Here is an 18,032-nt window from a genome sequence, read left to right on the forward strand (position 1 = left end):
GCTCAATTATTTTTAGACGTAATGAGCAGATCATTGGTATCCGGGCATTCCTTACAAAACAACCTGGCGGCACGATGACAGTCACTGGTGACGACCCAAAGAAATTTGCCGCTGCAATGGTCGAATACAGTAAAGAAAAGGTAAAATAGTTAAACAGTCCACATTGCTACAAAATTACTGCAAAATAATATGAAACCTCTACTCAACTATGTTTACGGTTACTGTGTTTTAAAAATTGTAATTGATCATTGTTAGAATAATGTGATTTCATTATCAAAAGGTTTAAGTAGCCAACAAGATAAGAGTATTGTCCGATATGTGCAGCATTTGTTACAGTCATTTTACAAGAAGTTTTGGTTAAAATTTCCTTAAACCCAAACAAATAATGCATGATACATGTTTATAAAAGTTGTCAATGGAAACCTATATGGGTGACTGCAAGTATTTTCATTTTTATGCCCCCACAATGCGGGAGCATATAGCGTTGCACTTGTCCGTCCGTCCATCCGTCAGTCCGAGCAAACATTTGATTATTATGAGCTTCATTCTGTAGTTAAATAAAGAACAAAAACTCATAAAATTCAAATTAAGAGCTATTTTTTTGTTTTTATGAGCTTATTTTGCTTATGGACGTTGGTCCAGGTGGTGTTTATGAGCTGATTTGCCTCATAAACATCAAATTTTGGTACATCCGTCAGTCCGTCCGTACGTCCCGAAATCTTGTGAATGCAACTCCTCTTAAACCGGATGGCAGATTTTGCTTAAACTTACAGAGATGAACAACCTTAATGTATAGATGGTAGTAAAGGAAGGAATTTTCGCTGCGTATTGGAGGACATTTTCAACTGATACATCATTCTGGGAGAAACAACTGGTTTCTTTCATGAACAAGGTGTAAAGTACAATGAAATTGAAAGACTGTCAGTAATAAATGTCAGAGTAACATAGGATATTACCTGTTATCTCCCTCAAACAGCAGTACAATCATTAAATAGTGAAATAAATAACTGACTTAAATGTATGATGTTGAATCTGTTTTTCTCCACCTTTTGTCAGAAAAAAATTAAGTCTGGGACATCAAAATCTGATTCAATAAAAAATGGTGCTATATTTTAAATTCAGATATGCCCAATGAGGGCGTTCTGGTAAGGTGTATTCTTCTCGATATTAATAAAGCAAGTTCTGTAAAAAATTCACTTGTCCAATTAACAAAAACCGACTGTCAATTTTGCCACCCCTGTAAGTCTAATATTAAAAAAAAAAAACTCAAATAGAATTTTGCTTTAATTTTGAAATGAGACTAGTTTAGAGCCCAAAATAAAATAAAATAAGTTTAGTAGGAAATTGATTTTTAAACTGTAAATAAAATCCAACCCACAATTTGATTGTTGCATAATGTAACAAGAAAATACACATAGAAGCCTATGATGTTTTCCTCCAACAGTTAATCTGGTATAACATAAAATCCGGACAAGATGTTTTTATGCCCCCAGAGGGAAGCATGATATAATCGCACTGTCTGTCCGTTCGTCTGTCCGTCTCCACTTAATCCGTGTCCTGACTGTAACTTTGTCATACATTGAGGGATTTTGAAATAACTTGGTAAAAAATGTCTACCACATCACAACATTGTGTCGCATTCAAGAACCACGTCCCTACCTCAAAGGTCAAGGTCACACTATCATTTTGAAGTTTCACATTATCGCAATTAGAGTAAATAGGTACACACATTCATGTCCGGACTGTAACTTTGTCATGCATTGAATTATTTTAAAATAACTAGGAATAAATGTCTACCACATTAAGACGATGTGTCGCGTCCAAGAATTACGTCTCTTTTCTCAAAGGTCAAGGTACTATCATTTTGAAGTTTAACATTATTGCAATTAGAGGAAAAAGGTACACACATTCCTGTTCGGAACTGTAACTTTGTCATGCATTGAATGATTTTAAAATAACTAGGCATTAATGTCTACCACACCAAGACAATGTGTCGCGTTCAAGAATAACGTCCCTACCTCAAAGGTCAAGGTCACGCTGTCATTTTGAAGTTTCACATTATCGCAATTAGAGAAAATAGGTACAAACATTCGTGTCCGGACTGTAACTTTGTCATGCATTGAATGATTTTGAAATAACTTGGCATAAATGACTACCACATCAAGACAATGTGTCGCGTCCAAGAATTATGTCTCTACCTCAAAGGTCAAGGTCACACTAACATTTTGAAGTTTCACATTATCACAATTAGAATTAATAGGTACACACAATCGTGTCCAGGCTGTAACTTTGTCATGCATGGAAGGATTTTAAAATAACTTGGCATAAATGTGTCGCGTCCAATAATCACGTCCCTACCTCAAAGGTCAAGGTCACACTACCACTTTGAAGTTCACTTTATCACAATTAGAGTTTATAGGTACACACATTCGTGTCCGGACTGTAACTTTGTCATGCATTGAATGATTTTGAAATAACTTGGCATAAATGACTACCACATCAAGACAATGTGTCGCGTCCAAGAATTATGTCTCTACCTCAAAGGTCAAGGTCACACTAACATTTTGTAGTTTCACATTATTACAATTAGAATTAATAGGTACACACAATCGTGTCCAGGCTGTAACTTTGTCATGCATGAAAGGATTTTAAAATAACTTGGCATAAATGTGTCGCGTCCAATAATCACGTCCCTACCTCAAAGGTCAAGGTCACACTACCACTTTGAAGTTCACTTTAGCACAATTAGAGTTTATACGTACACACATTCGTGTCCGGGCTGTAACTTTGTCATGCATCTAAGGATTTTAAAATAACTAGGCATAAATGTCTACCACATCAAGAGGATGTGTTGTGACGAAGACCCATGTCTCTACCTTCAAGGTCAAGGTCACACTTATAGTTTTAAGGTACTCATTCTCTCTCGAGAAGAGTTTGAAGATACACATTTATGTCCAGACTGTAACTTTGTCATGCATGAAAGGATTTTAAAATAACTTGGCACAAATGTCTACCACATCAAGACAATGTGTCGTGGCTAAGGCTCATGTCCGTCTGTCAGTGTGACCCCACTTACACAACAATCATGTCCAGACTGTAACTTTGTCACGCATTGAGGGATTTTGAAATAATTTGGCACAAATGTCTATATCATAACAACATTTTGTGGTGTCCAGAAACCACGTCCCCTCTTCAAAGGTCAAGGTCACACTTGTATTTTGAAGGTTCATGCTATTACAATTAGAGATTACAGGTACAATAATACAAAAAACAATATTCTGCAATTAGTTACTTTCATTCTCTTTTCTTTTTATAATACCTGCATGCTTAAGAAACCTTTTCGGGGCATTCGTCACTTGGGTGACAGCTCTAGTTATATATATATTTTACTGAATACTGTTAAAAAATAATTGCTTACCAAAATTAAAAATGATTTATGTTACTTAGGCACCTAGTAGGCTAGGTAGGTCAACTAGTAAAATGGACAAGTCTGTCAGCAGAGCCGGTGTAAGGCCAAAAAGTAGAGTCCAGAGTAAACTGGGTCCGATCCCCTCGCAAACAAAACGTGGCAGCAGTCTAGGAATGAAAGTTGGCACAATGGCCCCAAGTGCTAAAATTCTTGGCATCACTGAAGAGAAGGTTATAAACGTGTTTGATTGAGTTTTGAGGAGTTCTCTCCCCTGCATGTTGTTGGAGAGTTTCACATAAAATCTGCCAGTTTCACTTCCATGTTTTTGTTATTTTTGTTGTTGTTTCAGTTTGGGAATATTTCTTCAAGGCAAAGTTCTTTACAAAAAATGTATATTGCATCAATTTTACAGATTTTTGGGGTTTTTATTTTTTGTTTAGAATAAAATTTAATGAATATTTTTATGCCCCCGGGCATATAGTGATTGAACCAACCGTCCGTCCGTCCGTCTGTTCGTCTGTCCGTACGAGGTTAACCTAGAACGGCAAGTTGGATTTTTCTTAAGTTCTACCTGTACCAATGGCTTCTAAGTTTACACACTTACTAATCAATACAAAGTTCACAATCTGGGCAAGTTTCATAACTCTGGCTTTCATATTTACCAAGTTATTGCCCTTTTCAGCACTTAGAAAATGAATAATGGTTAACCTAAAACGGCAAATTGGAAATATCTTAAGTTCTATCTATACTAATGGCTTTATAATTTCCACACTTACTTATCAATACAAAGCACATGATATTGCCAAGTTATATAACTGTGTCATCCATATTTCCCAGTTATTTCCCTTTTTTCACTTTGAAAATAGGGCCTTGTCTGGTTAACCTATTTCGGCAAGTTGGATTTATCTTAAATTTCTCCTAATTGCTTAATTTCTTTACTGATATCTTTCATATTTAGTAGGTGGATACCTTTGATGGTCCTCTAATTTTTTTTAGAGTAAGCGGTCTCTAGGGTCAAGGTCAAGGTCACTGGTTTATAAAATAAATATAAACCTTTTTGCTCATACAGCCTTTATTTTTAGTTGATGTCTTAGTTTAATACAAACACCTCCTTCTTTGGGTGTAGTATGGGGTCATTTGGGTCAAGGTCAATGTTACCAATGTCAAGGTCACCAATGTTAAAAATAGATTTTTACATTTTTACAGGTGTATTGACCTTATTCTATAAACAGATGTTATTTATAATTGATAGAAACATAAACTTTGATAGAGTAAGTGGTCAGTTGGGTCAAGGTCACCAGTGCTAAAAATAGATTTTTACACATTTGCTCATACAGCCTTTATTAAGTGACAGATTATATTTTATATTTGGTAGGAAGATAACTTGCATGGTATTCATCCTTTTGATTGGGGTAGGGATCAGTGGGTCAAGGTCACTTGTGCTAAAAATAGATTTTTACACTTTTGCCCATACAGCTTTTATTTATTGACAGTTGTATTTCATATTTGGTAGGAAGATAACTTGCATGGTATTCTTCCTTTGGATGGAGTAAGGGTCAGTTTGGTCAAGGTCACAAGTGCTAAAAATAGATTTTTACACTTTTTGCCCATACAGCCTTTATTTATTGACAGATGTATTTCATATTTGGTAGGAAGATAACTTACATGGTATTCTTCTTTTGGATAGAGTAAGGGGTCAGTTTGGTCAAGGTCACCAGTGCTCAAAATAGATTTTTACACTTTTGCCCATACAGCCTTTATTTAATGACATATGTATTTCGTATTTGGTAGGAAGATAACTTGCATGAAGTTGAATGTTTTCAACTTCACAAGTCAGAGCAATGACTTGGCAACTTATATTTTTCACAATTACAAAATGCCATGACTTTGTCAAACTATAAAGCTATAAAATTTTTTGGTGATTTTTCTGTCCATAACTGAGTGAATGGGTAAACATTTACGAAGTATTGCTACTGACAAGAATCTGAGCCGGGGGCATTTGTGTTTAACAAACACGTTCTTGTTTTCTATTATTTTTTCTATGATGTTGAATTGGTCATCATCAAAAAAAGCTATCTCCTTTGTTTGCCTGTGTAAGGATACAAAAATGTATGAAAAAAATGATAGATTCAAACTTTATATAAACATTTTCGGAATAATGATTCCTATTATCATGCAATAAAAATGAATGGCATTTCTTTATTGTAGACAAGTTCACTTGTGTGTGATTGTTAGAATTGATACACTTGCCTTTTATGTCTTTGTATGTAAATGTTGTGATTTTTGTAAACTTTAGAAATCTGAAATGTATATGAATAAAACACTTTCTTCCTTTTCTTAGGCAGACTAAGCTCTTGTGAAGACTGGTTTCAGAGATGCGAAACATTTTAGTATTTTGAAAATTCATCAGTCATAGTTTTCTGTCGGATTAAATTTGTAGTTCTTTAAATGGTGTAATTACTATTTGAGTATTGCAGTCTTGATACTGCATGAACTTTATTATGTCAGATATTATTAAAGTCTTCCTCATTTTTTTTATTCAATAGAATATGAAAGAAACCTTATTTAAGATCTGGCAGTTCATGAACTTGACTGGTTGCTTAAAAGTCTTTTTTTTTTTAAATTCTACCAATTGCAGGGTTTTATTTTGACTCAGCTTTCAGGAAGCAGTTTTTGTATATCTCTAAATCTACCGTGTTATGGGTGATTTTTGTAATGACATGCATACTTGATGAGTTTTATGTCTTTTTCAGGAATTTAGTTCACCAAGGGCTCCACAGGGCGGTTCAAAGATGGTCCAGAACAAGGGTCAGTCAGCACCAAAAGCTAAACGTAAACAGAAATATAAGGTATGTACAGAATTTGCTATGTCTGCAATATAGTCTTGTTGATTTTTTTTTAAAGAAAAACAAAAATAACTTTATTTGGGATAGTATTTTATATGAATATAATATTGGTAAAAACTACATTATCTCTGTTGGTAATGTGAATCATAACGGCACAGAGAAACAATATTTTGGCAGATTTTTACTGCTAGATTAGTGCTGGGACATAATGAAAAGGGACAAGCAACTTGAGATTAGTGCCTGGTTATCTCTTGTCCAATTTCGTGTACCCCGTCACCATTTTTGCTTATTGATCATTGTTATAAAATTATTGTTATGTTCCCCGAATTAACTTCGGAGGAGCATATAGTCGCCGCCTTGTTCGTCCGTCCGTCCGTTTGTCCGTGTGTCCGAGCTTAGGGGCTATATAACAGTAAAGAGAACAAAAGACAACAATAGGTTCATTCCATCATCAAAGTGTTTATGGGCTAGTAGCCCTTAAGAAAACAAAGAAAATAACAAAGAAAATAGCCCCTAAACCCAAAATGTTGGAACGTCCGTCTGTCCGCTTTTCTTGTCCGGGACATAACTTTGAAACAACAAGAGGTATCAACATGAAATTTTGTAGGTAGATAGATCTCATTGAGTAGATGTGCAGTGCACAAGAACCGTAACTCTGCCTTGCCTAATTTTGGAGTTATTGCCCTTTGTTCATTTTTACACTTTGAACTTTGTCCGGGACATAACTCTAAAACTAAAAGAGGTATCAACATGAAACTTTGTAGTTAGATAGATCTAATTGAGTAGGGGTGCAGTGCACAAGAACCGTAACTCTGTCTTGCCTAATTTTGTTGTTATTGCCCTTTGTTAATTTTTACACTTTGAACTTTGTCCGGGACATAACTCTAAAACTATGAGAGGTATCAACATGAAATTTTGCAAATAGATAGATCTCATTGAGTAGGTGTATGAGTGCACAAGAACCGTAACTCTGCCTTGCCTTATTTTGGAGTTATTGCCCTTTGTTCATTTTGACACTTTGAACTTTGTCCTGGACATTGCTCTAAAATTATAAGAGATATCAACATGAAACTTTGTAGGTAGATAGGTCTCATTGGGTAGAAGTGCAGTGCTAAAGAATCCTAACACTGCCTTGCCTTATTTTGAAGTTATTGCCCTTTGTTTATTTTTACTTTTTGACTTTTGTTTAGGACATTACTCTAAAACTATTAGAGATATCAACATGAAACTTTGTAGGTAGATAGATCTTATTGGATAGAACTGAAATGCTAAAGAACCTAAACACAGCGTTGTTTAATTTTGGAGTTATTGCCCTTTGTTCATTTTTACACTTTGAATTTTTCCCAGGACATAACTCTGAAACAATAAGAAATATCATCACAAAACTTTATAGATAGATAGATCTCATTGAATAGAAGTGCAGTGCAAAAAAACATAACTCTGCCTTGCCTAATTTTGGAGATTTTGCCCTTTGTTCATTTTTTTTATACTTTCCTGTGTCCAAAACCTTATCGGGGAGCATCACCCAGTTCAACTGGTTCTTGTTGTCCATAGTAAACATGTAAATAAGAGAATAATAAGTCAAATGGAATATTACTTTAACAGTCCTTTAGGATTTAATTGGTTTTTATATGATTTTATGAAAATTATCAATGTATTTTTTTTATGATAACAGCATAAATATTTGTCTTCTTGATTGATTGACTGTCAATTCAATGCTTACATAAAGATGGCCTATCTAGTCTATAGTTGCTTGTCTCATTATATGACATCCTAGATTTGTGCAAAAGGCTTCTGCTTAAGCTTGAAAAACATCCATTGAACAGTTTCAGGAACTTAGTTATCAAAAAAAGTAATTGAGTATAAATGTATGGTCTGTACAGGAAGGCAGCACTATTGTGCCTTAATCTATTCTTGTGACCTTGATTTGGTATTACAGTGAAAACTCTGAAAACCGGACCCTCTGAAAACTGGAATCCTCTGAAAACCGGACCATTTTAAAAGTCCCGTATTTTCTCCTTATATGTTCATTGAAAAAAATCCTCTGAATACCGGAACCTCTGAATTCCGAAAACCGGACGCTTTTCTGTGGCTTCTAATGCTAAACATGCATAAAAAATCCTCTGAAAACCGGACAGCAATTTTAAGTGTCAACTTTCTGTGTATTTTAAAGTATATTAAAACATAATCTCAACAGGTGACATGTTCAATTACCAGTTAATGATCACCCTTTTTATCTATGCAGGTGTGAAAACACTTGTGTGTGTTAATTTCTTATTGGCAATTAAATCATAGCTCTTTCATTATAATTGTGCCTTTCCCTGTATAGGTATGATTTTTCTAAATGTTTTTATTTTGTTGTGTGTTTTTTTCTTCTTTAAATATAAAATGTCTAAAAGAATTAGAAACTTTTGTAAAATGATTCCTGTTTTGCTAAAAAAATTGATCTTTGTTTAGATATTTATTATATGCAAAAGTAGTAATACTAAATTCCATTAATTACATATTTTAAAAGCCAATTAAAACAAGATATATTTCAGACAATGTGTTGTTTAAATTTCTGATTTTCTGAATTATATTCATGGATTTGCATAATAAAATTACTTAAGACATTTATTGTTAAAAGAAATTAAAATATGACTTAGACAAAAATGTTAAAAAGTAAATACATGACTGTACAAAATGTTTTAACAAAGTCATTGTTCAAACACATCATAATTATCAATAAATGTATAAAACCTCTGAAAACCGGAATCCTCTGAAAACCGGACTTTTGGTCAAGTCTGGAGAGGGTCCGGTTTTCAGAGTTTTTACTGTATAACTAATACACTTAACAAGCTAAAGCAGTGTATCGAATGCTATTTATTTCTTTATTTTACCAGCCTCTACATGTGAATCAGAATATGTCAGATGCTGCAAAACAGGCCCAGGAAGAGGCAGAAATAAAGGTAATGATTTTTCAAACATTTTCAAAACCACGATTCAAACTTTAGTTAAATAATCCTTTTTCACTCTGTTTTGACAGACCCTATGATCTTTACCCTAAACCTCATTATTTCATCTTTCAGAACTTCCTGTTTGGCTATATTTTTAGAATGATCATTACTTCATTGTCTGTAATTCATGACATTTATCCCTGAAGTTATGGAATGGACTTGTCCAGTCCTTTATTAATTTAAGGGATTCCAGGATGAAAAAAAACCCCTAAAATATAGCAGCCATATGTGATCTTTCATTATTACAACTTAAATTATTTTGATTTTCTAATCAGCAGACGTTTTTTATATTAATTGATTAAAATTGTTCAAAACTAGTTCTCATCTCATCATCATCATAATCATCACTGATATTGTCATCACCATCATTATCATCATCATCATCATCATCATCATCATCATCAACATCATTATTATCATCACAACTTTTAATGTCATAAGTATCGTCATCATTATTATCATCATCATCTTCTTTATCATCATCATCTTCTTCTTTATCATCATCATCATCATCATCATCATCATCATCATCCTTGCAATTGTTATCATCACAACTATACATGTCATAAGTATCATCATTATCATCATCTTCTTCTTTAACATCATCATCATCATCTTCTTTTACTTCTTTATCATCATCATCATCATCATCATCATTGAAAGCATTATAACATTATTAATAACCATTCCCCTTAATACCACCACCTCCATCTGTTAAACAGGTTATTATTTCATTACAGTATAGTGACCCATATTATGCAGCGGTAAGAAATCAAATCAAATTGATGTAGAGATTTAGGGGAGTTTGATATGTATGTTTTACATACACTTTGATAGATAGTTTGCAATAAACATGCATTAATTTTTCATACTCCTTAGGTATTTGCACTAGTTGAAAATGCTAAGTATGTACATTTACAATTTTCTGTTAGCACAGTAAAACTGGCATAGAATATTATCATGTCTTAGATATTTTAGGACTTGACCCTTAACCTGCTGAATTTCTGTTTAGGACTTTCCATTGGAACCTTCCATTTAAACTTTAAGGGATTTCAGTATAATAAATACAAAAATTGAGCTACTTGCGGTATTGAGCCTGGTCAGACTGCACAGATGTGCAGACTTGCTTGGTACTATACGGGTTGCGAAGGCATATCTCTTTCAGTTTCGGCAGGTTAAGGGTTGATGTTTTCAGACTTAAAAATTATTAAATTCAACATTTATGTAAATGCAGTCAAATAATTCAATCTTTTTAGAAGCAACATTTATTTGCTGTACAGTGTTGGTAACAGGCTTGGTAAGGAGACCATTAGACCATAAGACTGTGTGGTTCAAAGTTCAATCACCAAGATAGGCACTAACTTGTATTCTTTACATTTAGTAAGATATATGCTTCATGTAAAGCTATGCAGTTACTAAAAGAACATATACAGACAATGAGCTGTAATTTTAAAGTTATTTTGCAAATAATTGTCATCAACAGACTTGCATAATAAATATTTGGTATGAAACCTTACGAAAAAAGACAGAAAACACTGCAAGCATTGACTTTTATAATAAGCCCCAGGACATGATAAAATATGTTTAGGCTCTAAAAAGGGTAAATTCTAGAATTTTGATATTGAAATTGGCAAATAGACAAATTCAGCAGATTAAGGGTCAAGGTAAAATTCTTTGATATATTGTCAACAGACACTGACTTCAAACAAACTTTGAATAATTTTTAAACTTTTATCAATAATCATTAACTTAAACATTGTTTTAATTCATGGATGTACATATACATTGATCAGGAATATTGTAAAATTAATATATTTAGTTTACTATTTTGATGACACTTGTCACGGTGTATGCCATAAATGCATTTGGTACATGGTCATTTACAATAGCTTGTCAATTGGTGTTTTTTTTATCTGGGATTTCTTTTTTTATATTTAGAATGTCTTGTGTTATGTATTTTACAAAATATTTTGATGAAATAGCTGAAATTTCATTTTGTAACCTGATTTTTTTAGTAAATTATTCAGCAGTCAATTGTGTCCTTGTCTCAGAAACTATTGCATTGTGGGGGAAAGTGGAGCATAGTTATTCCTGAAGTATATCACAATATTTCTGGTTTGATAAAGTTGGATTACTTTTGGCTTTAAAATAGCATTGGAAATTAAGATAGTTTCATAACTGCTGGGGCAGAGGCATTTAACATGGATTTTACTATCGATTTCTCACCACAGAGCATGGCCTGTATGAGGGGACTTGCCAATGTCTCCACTATTTATTGGGGAAAAGTAAGGCCGGGCAACAATTGACTGCTGCAATAAGTATAGAATACAGTAACTTAAAGATTTAAGAAAACTTGATAATAAGTCAGGTATAAAATAATACAGTTTGTGATGTAAGCTGTATATTTTGGGGTAGATATGAAAGATACAATGTAGTTAAATGTACTTTTTAGAAAGCTGCATATACATGTACTATTCACATATTATTATTTTTATTTTGGGATTTTATAAAAAAACAAAAAAACAATAACAACTGACATGACTGATATTGGTAAGATTTGGAATACAAATCTTTGGTATGCAAAGCAAGTATTCAGAAATGTTTTTTATGGCATTAACTACATTTATATGGTTAACACTAACACAATGTTTTATAATAGTAACCAAGTTGGTAATGCACAACCAGGCTGATTATACTTGCAAATTTATTTATTTTTTATTTGGTTGTGCCTGAAAGTAACAATAGGCAACTCTTGGGCCACAGATGGACCAGTCCATTATGCCTAATCAGTTAAGACAGAGCTAATGTATTAATGTATTTTATCTTATTTTTTGTAGTCATTAGAGAAGGTGAGCCAACATCTACCGGATATGTACCGAGGATGGAATCGGAAGAAGCGTCTGAGGAAGATTTGTAATGATGAGATGCCTTGGAAATGTCAGGTAATTTTTGCAAAGTTCTTATGAACGAGGAACATTTTTGAGAAAGTTTTACAATGTATTTCAAAACTGTCCAAAAGAAAAGAATAAGTCAAAACAGCTATCCTGTTAAGTCGTGCTTCTTGATTTTGAAGATTCTTAGTCTTTTATTGTAGTCTTCAGTCATGTATCTTAATATGATGTTGATTCTTCACAGGGCTACTGGTTGTTATAAATTATCAGTGTTGTCTTGGTTAGCCAAGAAAGCCGAGAAACCAAAAAAGTGTACTTAAGTTATCCCTGAAAACTGACTTGTTAGTCCAAAAATGGACTTTGTTAGCCAAAAAAGTAGACCTGTAAGCCCAGGAAGTGGACTTTGTGAGCCCAGGAAGTGGACTTTGTTTGCCCAGAAAGTTGACTGGACTGGCCCAGAAAGTAGACTTGTTTAGCCCTGAAAATGAACTTGACAGATTTTATTTTAAATAAATAAGCTAGTTAATGTAAATTCATGCTGTGTGTGGGTTATGATAAAATTGATTTGTATTACTATTGCAGCTGAACATTCTACAAGGTTTAGCTCAGTTTAATGCCTTCTTACATAAGCTGGAGAAGAGGGAAAAGGTCCATGGTAACCAGGACAGTATTATGTACAAGTAAGTTTTTTTTTTAGTTTAAAAAATGATAATATAACCTAATGTCTTAACATCAGCTTGAGATAAAAAAAATCACATTTTCATTAGTACATATGTTTTCAGTAATACATTGCTGTTTCAAATTTATTTGAAATTAAAAAAAAAAATTAAATAAGTATAATAAATAAGTTTTTTTTCTGGTTATATAATGATGATTTTCCAACTTTTTTATACCCCTCACATTACAAAAGTTGTAAGGGACTTATACTGTAATAAGCTTGTTAGTCCCACTGTCCATCTGTCAGGTCATCCATCCAGTCCTATTTTCAGTTTGTTGTACAGGGCATAACTCAAAAAGGTATGGTATCAACTTGAAACTTAATAGGTAGATTGAGAAGTGTAGTGCCCCAGAACCATATCTCATTTTTGCATAATTTTGAAGTCATTGCTATTTGTAATTTTTGATACTTGATTCTTATGTGGAGCATAAATGCAAAAACTATTGAATGTATAAATTACTGAACATTTTAGGACCAACTTCCTAGATCAGGAGTGGTTTGTTTTTGAGACTGCTGGTACCTTAGTTGTTGGTTGGGAAGGTGGACCCTTACATCATGCCAATGTAACAGAGCCGGGTGAAAGACAGAATGTCAAGGATGGTACCAAGCTCTCTGCTATAACAGACAGGGATGACAGTGAGATTAGCTCTGATGAAGATTTACCAACAATGCATTCTAAGGCTAAAACAAAAACCACCGAGGCTCTTGATCTGGCTGGGTTTGAGAGACCTAAAACAAATGCCACAGGCATAGAGATTGCAGCTGCTCTTGCAACTGGTAAGTAATAACAGTCTGTACTTGGTACATGTTTACTCCTTATCGTAATAAATTAATAAAATGGTTTTGCCAAACTATGAGAGAGTTTAGTTTGGTTCTATACAATAAATGACCGGACTTTATGTTCTATGTTATATTCTGTTTTACCATGTTTTACAAAGACAAAATACAAAGTATTTTAAAAAAAATTGTTAAAAAATTGCAGGAGCTCCGCCTCCCCCAATGTTCACGGAACCGCCTATCATCGAGGACACGCCTAGAACTTACCGTTCAGACTTGAGTACTTCAAGACTTCATGTACAGAAAACACAGGAACAGCAGGCTGATAAAGCCCTTCTCAGTGCAGAAGAAACCCTTGATTTTATAAGCAAATCTTTTGAATACTTCAAGAAAGCAGTGGTAAGTTTATAGAATTCTAACTGGGGTTGTTTTGTTTTTTTTGCCATCAATTTAATAGTTTCAATTTCATGATTACTGTTCTAGCAGAGAGATAGTTATCTACAAATCTAGAAAGAGTTTGAATGAAATGGCAGTTTTGTTTTACCATTTGATTTGTTAGTTCTAAAGGAAATTATTTATAAAACAACCACAGTTGAATTCAATAACAAACTAATTTCTTCTTTGCAAAAATGAAAAAAAGCAAAACATTGACCAAATTTAATTTCAGATAAGAAAAATTTTATTTGCGGAGTACAAAATTTAATGTTAAGGGTGATATCATATTTCATAATAAATGAAGAAATTGTAACTTGACAGTATAAAACAAATTTGAAGTATTTTCATGTCATTTGTTTTTACAGGTTTTAGCACACAGAGGACAGTACTGGACTTTATTACAGAATGCTGCTAGGGCATTATGGAACAGTGCTCACACTGCCTTGTTACGAGCATATACACCGTCAATCAGTGATGCAGATAATGGTTTACTCACCATAGACGAGATCAGATCAAAGGCGTGGAAACCATTACATGTAGCGGCCGACTGTCTCCTAGATATGATGACTCAGTTACAGTTTGACATGCAGGCACAAACAGCAAAGGTTGGTTTGTATAATTGTTCTTTGCATTTTGAATAGTTTCTCAGTCATCTACCTCTAGGCAGTTCCCTTACATGTTTTCTCTGTATTAGAACTACATGTAATCATTTTTGTTCAGCTATTTCAAGCTAACTTTTTCCATTTCAAATATTCTATGTAAATAAGCAGAAGTCATTGTGAATAATGAATGGTATAAGTCATATTTTAGTCAACCAACGTCATACATTAAACTTGTCTTACTCAGGACATGAACACACATATCCAGGGTATGTAGACCAAACACACTATGGTTCTTATTTAGTTGGCTGAGCTTGAGATTTAGGAAATATTAAGTTCCTTTTCAAAAAAATATGTTAATTTTCTTCATTAATATGTTTCAGGCAAAAGCAAAGGGAAAAAAGCTTGGAGAGTATTTTGATTCCTGGACTGGTAGTGTGCTTAATGAAACTGGTGGTGCCAGTCTAAAATTTGAAGATCCAACAGATGACCAGTCTGTTGTAGATGTGAGGTTCGTCAGGAGACTGGTACTAAGAGTGTTAGAAATCCTTTACTATGAGGAGAAATGGGAGAAACTTGTGGATATAGCTCTCAAGTTTAACGCCCTTACCAAGTAAGCTTTATTTAGCACTATTATAATACTGCATGTCTGTAACTTATATTTTCATTGGGCATTTGAAAGGCTACTACAATGTATTTCTTTTATACACTCAATTTAAATGAGTTGAAGCAATTGTGCAGTATAATATATTATAATAAATTTTGAAAGGTTATATGGCCTTTTGTTATATAACTATATTGGATTTGGCTATATTTTCTTACAACTATTTATTCTGGGCCTTAATTTTAACATGCCAAAAATCTGTATCCTTATTGTAAAGTTATGTATAAGAAATAAATTAGTTTAGAAATATAGAGTGATTATAACATACTTTTAGATCCTTCTTTTATACCGACAGACATGTGTATTTTCAAGTGATAAGCCCTCACATGAAGCATACAGTTTACACAGAAAAATTTCAATCTTTTATAGTAATGAAAATAATGACAATATCATGTGCTTTGAAGAAAGTTGTGTATTCAGGATTTTTTTGGGCTTATTTTTATATCAGTCATATTCCCAACTGAATGCTCAAATGTTTGAAGATGGCATCCTAGACAGTGATTCTTTACATTTATGTAATTACTGCAAAAATTAATGCATTTTTCCCAATTTTTATCAAAACATCACTGAAATTCCCAATTCCATTGATATGGGTCATGTTCCCAAAATCCTGGAAAAAAACCCTGGTATTTACTCTACTTTTCTTATTTCAGTGAGCGATATGCAGAGCAGGTTATTCCATTATTGGTTCAGGCACAGCGAAAACTGACCGAGGGTATTCAAGAACTTGGCGGTAAATCACCACCACAGCCTCACTACCAACAGCTCATGTACAAGCTAAACTCTGTCATCACTGCAAAAACATACCTGACCCAACAGCTGGAACTTGTCATTGATAAGAGTAACTTACCACCAGTCCCGGCAGGTGCGGGTATTGACCCCCTCGGACATGGTCTCTATACAAGTAAAGATGCTCTGAAGAATGTATCGGTGCCACTAGACGTGCCATACAGTCTGTCGGTATTGTACGACGCCTTTGACAAGTCTCAGTATACGTCCAGGGCTCTACAGCACAGCCGTAAACTTATGGTGCTTTATCTAGCCAATCAACAAAACAGTAAGTGTGACTTGTCTAAAAGTGAATTTTCTCATATTAATTTATGCTTTTAGTTAAAGGAAAAGTCAGTATTTTGATGATAAATTCAGCAGTTTTTTTTCATTTTTCAAACTTAAGTGGGAAAAAAACGTTACTAAAGTTAAAAGAAGATATAATAATATAAGCCTAATAGGCAACTCCAGGCAAGTTACCAGGGTATTTTTATCTATATTGTACTGTGACATTGGTGTGTTAAGAAGGCAGCTGTGTTGAATTCCTTTTATACAGGCAATGCTTGACTTCAGTCTCTGAAGAATTGTTTTGAAATTTTGTAATAATTTACCATTTAATATTAACACTGATTATTTTCAGTGTCAGAGGCAGCATTAAGTAGACAGCCGTCTCGTGTTGATTTTATTCCCAACACGGCTCGACCACAGCCGACTATGCCACCAGATATCAGTCGGGAAGAGTACTTAGATCCATCTGACGTTCAGACTGCGCCAATTCCTAGATCTCAGATAGGAACTGTGATTACTTCATATGAGAAGACTATAGGTAAATCATCTAGTAATTCTTCTGAATTTACTGAACGGTTTAAGGTTTTTACAACTGGAATCTCAGTCTACATATTCAACTGTTAAAGAAGATGACTTTTCGATCCATTTGATATATATGAGACAAGTGTTGGTTTAGTCATTTGTTTAGATTGAAACAGCTTGGTACAGATGCTTAATGTATTTAAAAAAAACACAATATTGTCATGTCTTGTGAAATTTAAAATAAAATTTGCCTAAATCATTTAAAAAGGGATTGCTTGGTTTTGACTGGTTTATAATGATTAGAAACTGATAGACTTTGGAATGATTTATGTAAATCGCAAATGCTTAACCTTAATTAAAATGTTTAAATATAAAAATGAATGATTTTATTTACAAAAAATAATAATGACATTTGTATACCAGAATATTGAGAAGAACTGACATTATCTTATTTAATTCTATTTTTCCCCTAGAAATGCTATTAGCAAAGAATGCACGAGATCTTGCGGCTCAAGCCATGCATGAAACAGGCAATCTTCACTACCATTGTGGTAACCTGCGAGCAGCATACAAATGGTGGACTACAGCCTTGGAACTTATTTTGAGTGCCGATGACGTGTTGCACTCGTGGCGAGACCTATTCAAAGATGCGTCTGATATTAGCGCGGAACTTCTTCAGCGATGTGGTATTTGGGGTTGCGTGTTATCTGCAATCCTCACATCTAATATAGCTCAGTAGGTGTACAAATACATGATTTATTTGCAGAATTTTGATGACACTAGTGATTTATGCCCATTTTTGAAATCCAGTAGTCATTAATTTTCTGTTAACTCTACTTATGACAAAATCTTGCGTCACTGTATTTATCATTGAGTTATTTAAGAATGCAATACCTTGTTGATAACATAACTTTAAAACCATTAGTTACTCATTACACCTGTTGTAAAATTTAAAACTCCATATTAAAACTTAAATCCTATATCAGAAACTATTCAAATTGTTTCTAATCAAACTGTCTAACGAATACAAAGAATGTTTTGATTTTTTTTTCTTTTGATCATAAAGAATAAATCTCTTACTTGAAGTATTGTCTTTCTTTTGTGTTCATTTCTTTCTCA

The 18,032-nt window shown here is 33.6% G+C and overlaps 1 protein-coding gene across 1 annotated transcript in view; it reads left to right on the plus strand.

Moving 5' to 3' along the window:
- The window catches only part of LOC132735673 (cilia- and flagella-associated protein 54-like), a gene marked incomplete at its 5' end in the record, with an annotated part of 102,448 nt that overhangs the window by 50,709 nt on the left and 33,707 nt on the right, over positions 1–18,032 (plus strand). The window contains 13 exon segments of the mRNA XM_060722656.1: positions 17–140; positions 3,448–3,639; positions 6,163–6,258; positions 9,138–9,203; positions 12,089–12,193; positions 12,725–12,822; positions 13,333–13,637; positions 13,843–14,036; positions 14,438–14,677; positions 15,055–15,284; positions 15,989–16,392; positions 16,744–16,929; positions 17,387–17,648. Of these exon segments, the coding sequence (XP_060578639.1) occupies positions 17–140; positions 3,448–3,639; positions 6,163–6,258; positions 9,138–9,203; positions 12,089–12,193; positions 12,725–12,822; positions 13,333–13,637; positions 13,843–14,036; positions 14,438–14,677; positions 15,055–15,284; positions 15,989–16,392; positions 16,744–16,929; positions 17,387–17,648 (2,502 nt within the window).

This window comes from Ruditapes philippinarum, unplaced genomic scaffold (genome assembly GCF_026571515.1).
Source record: "Ruditapes philippinarum isolate M1 unplaced genomic scaffold, ASM2657151v2 ctg741_1_1_1_1, whole genome shotgun sequence".
Lineage (NCBI taxonomy): Eukaryota > Metazoa > Mollusca > Bivalvia > Venerida > Veneridae > Ruditapes > Ruditapes philippinarum.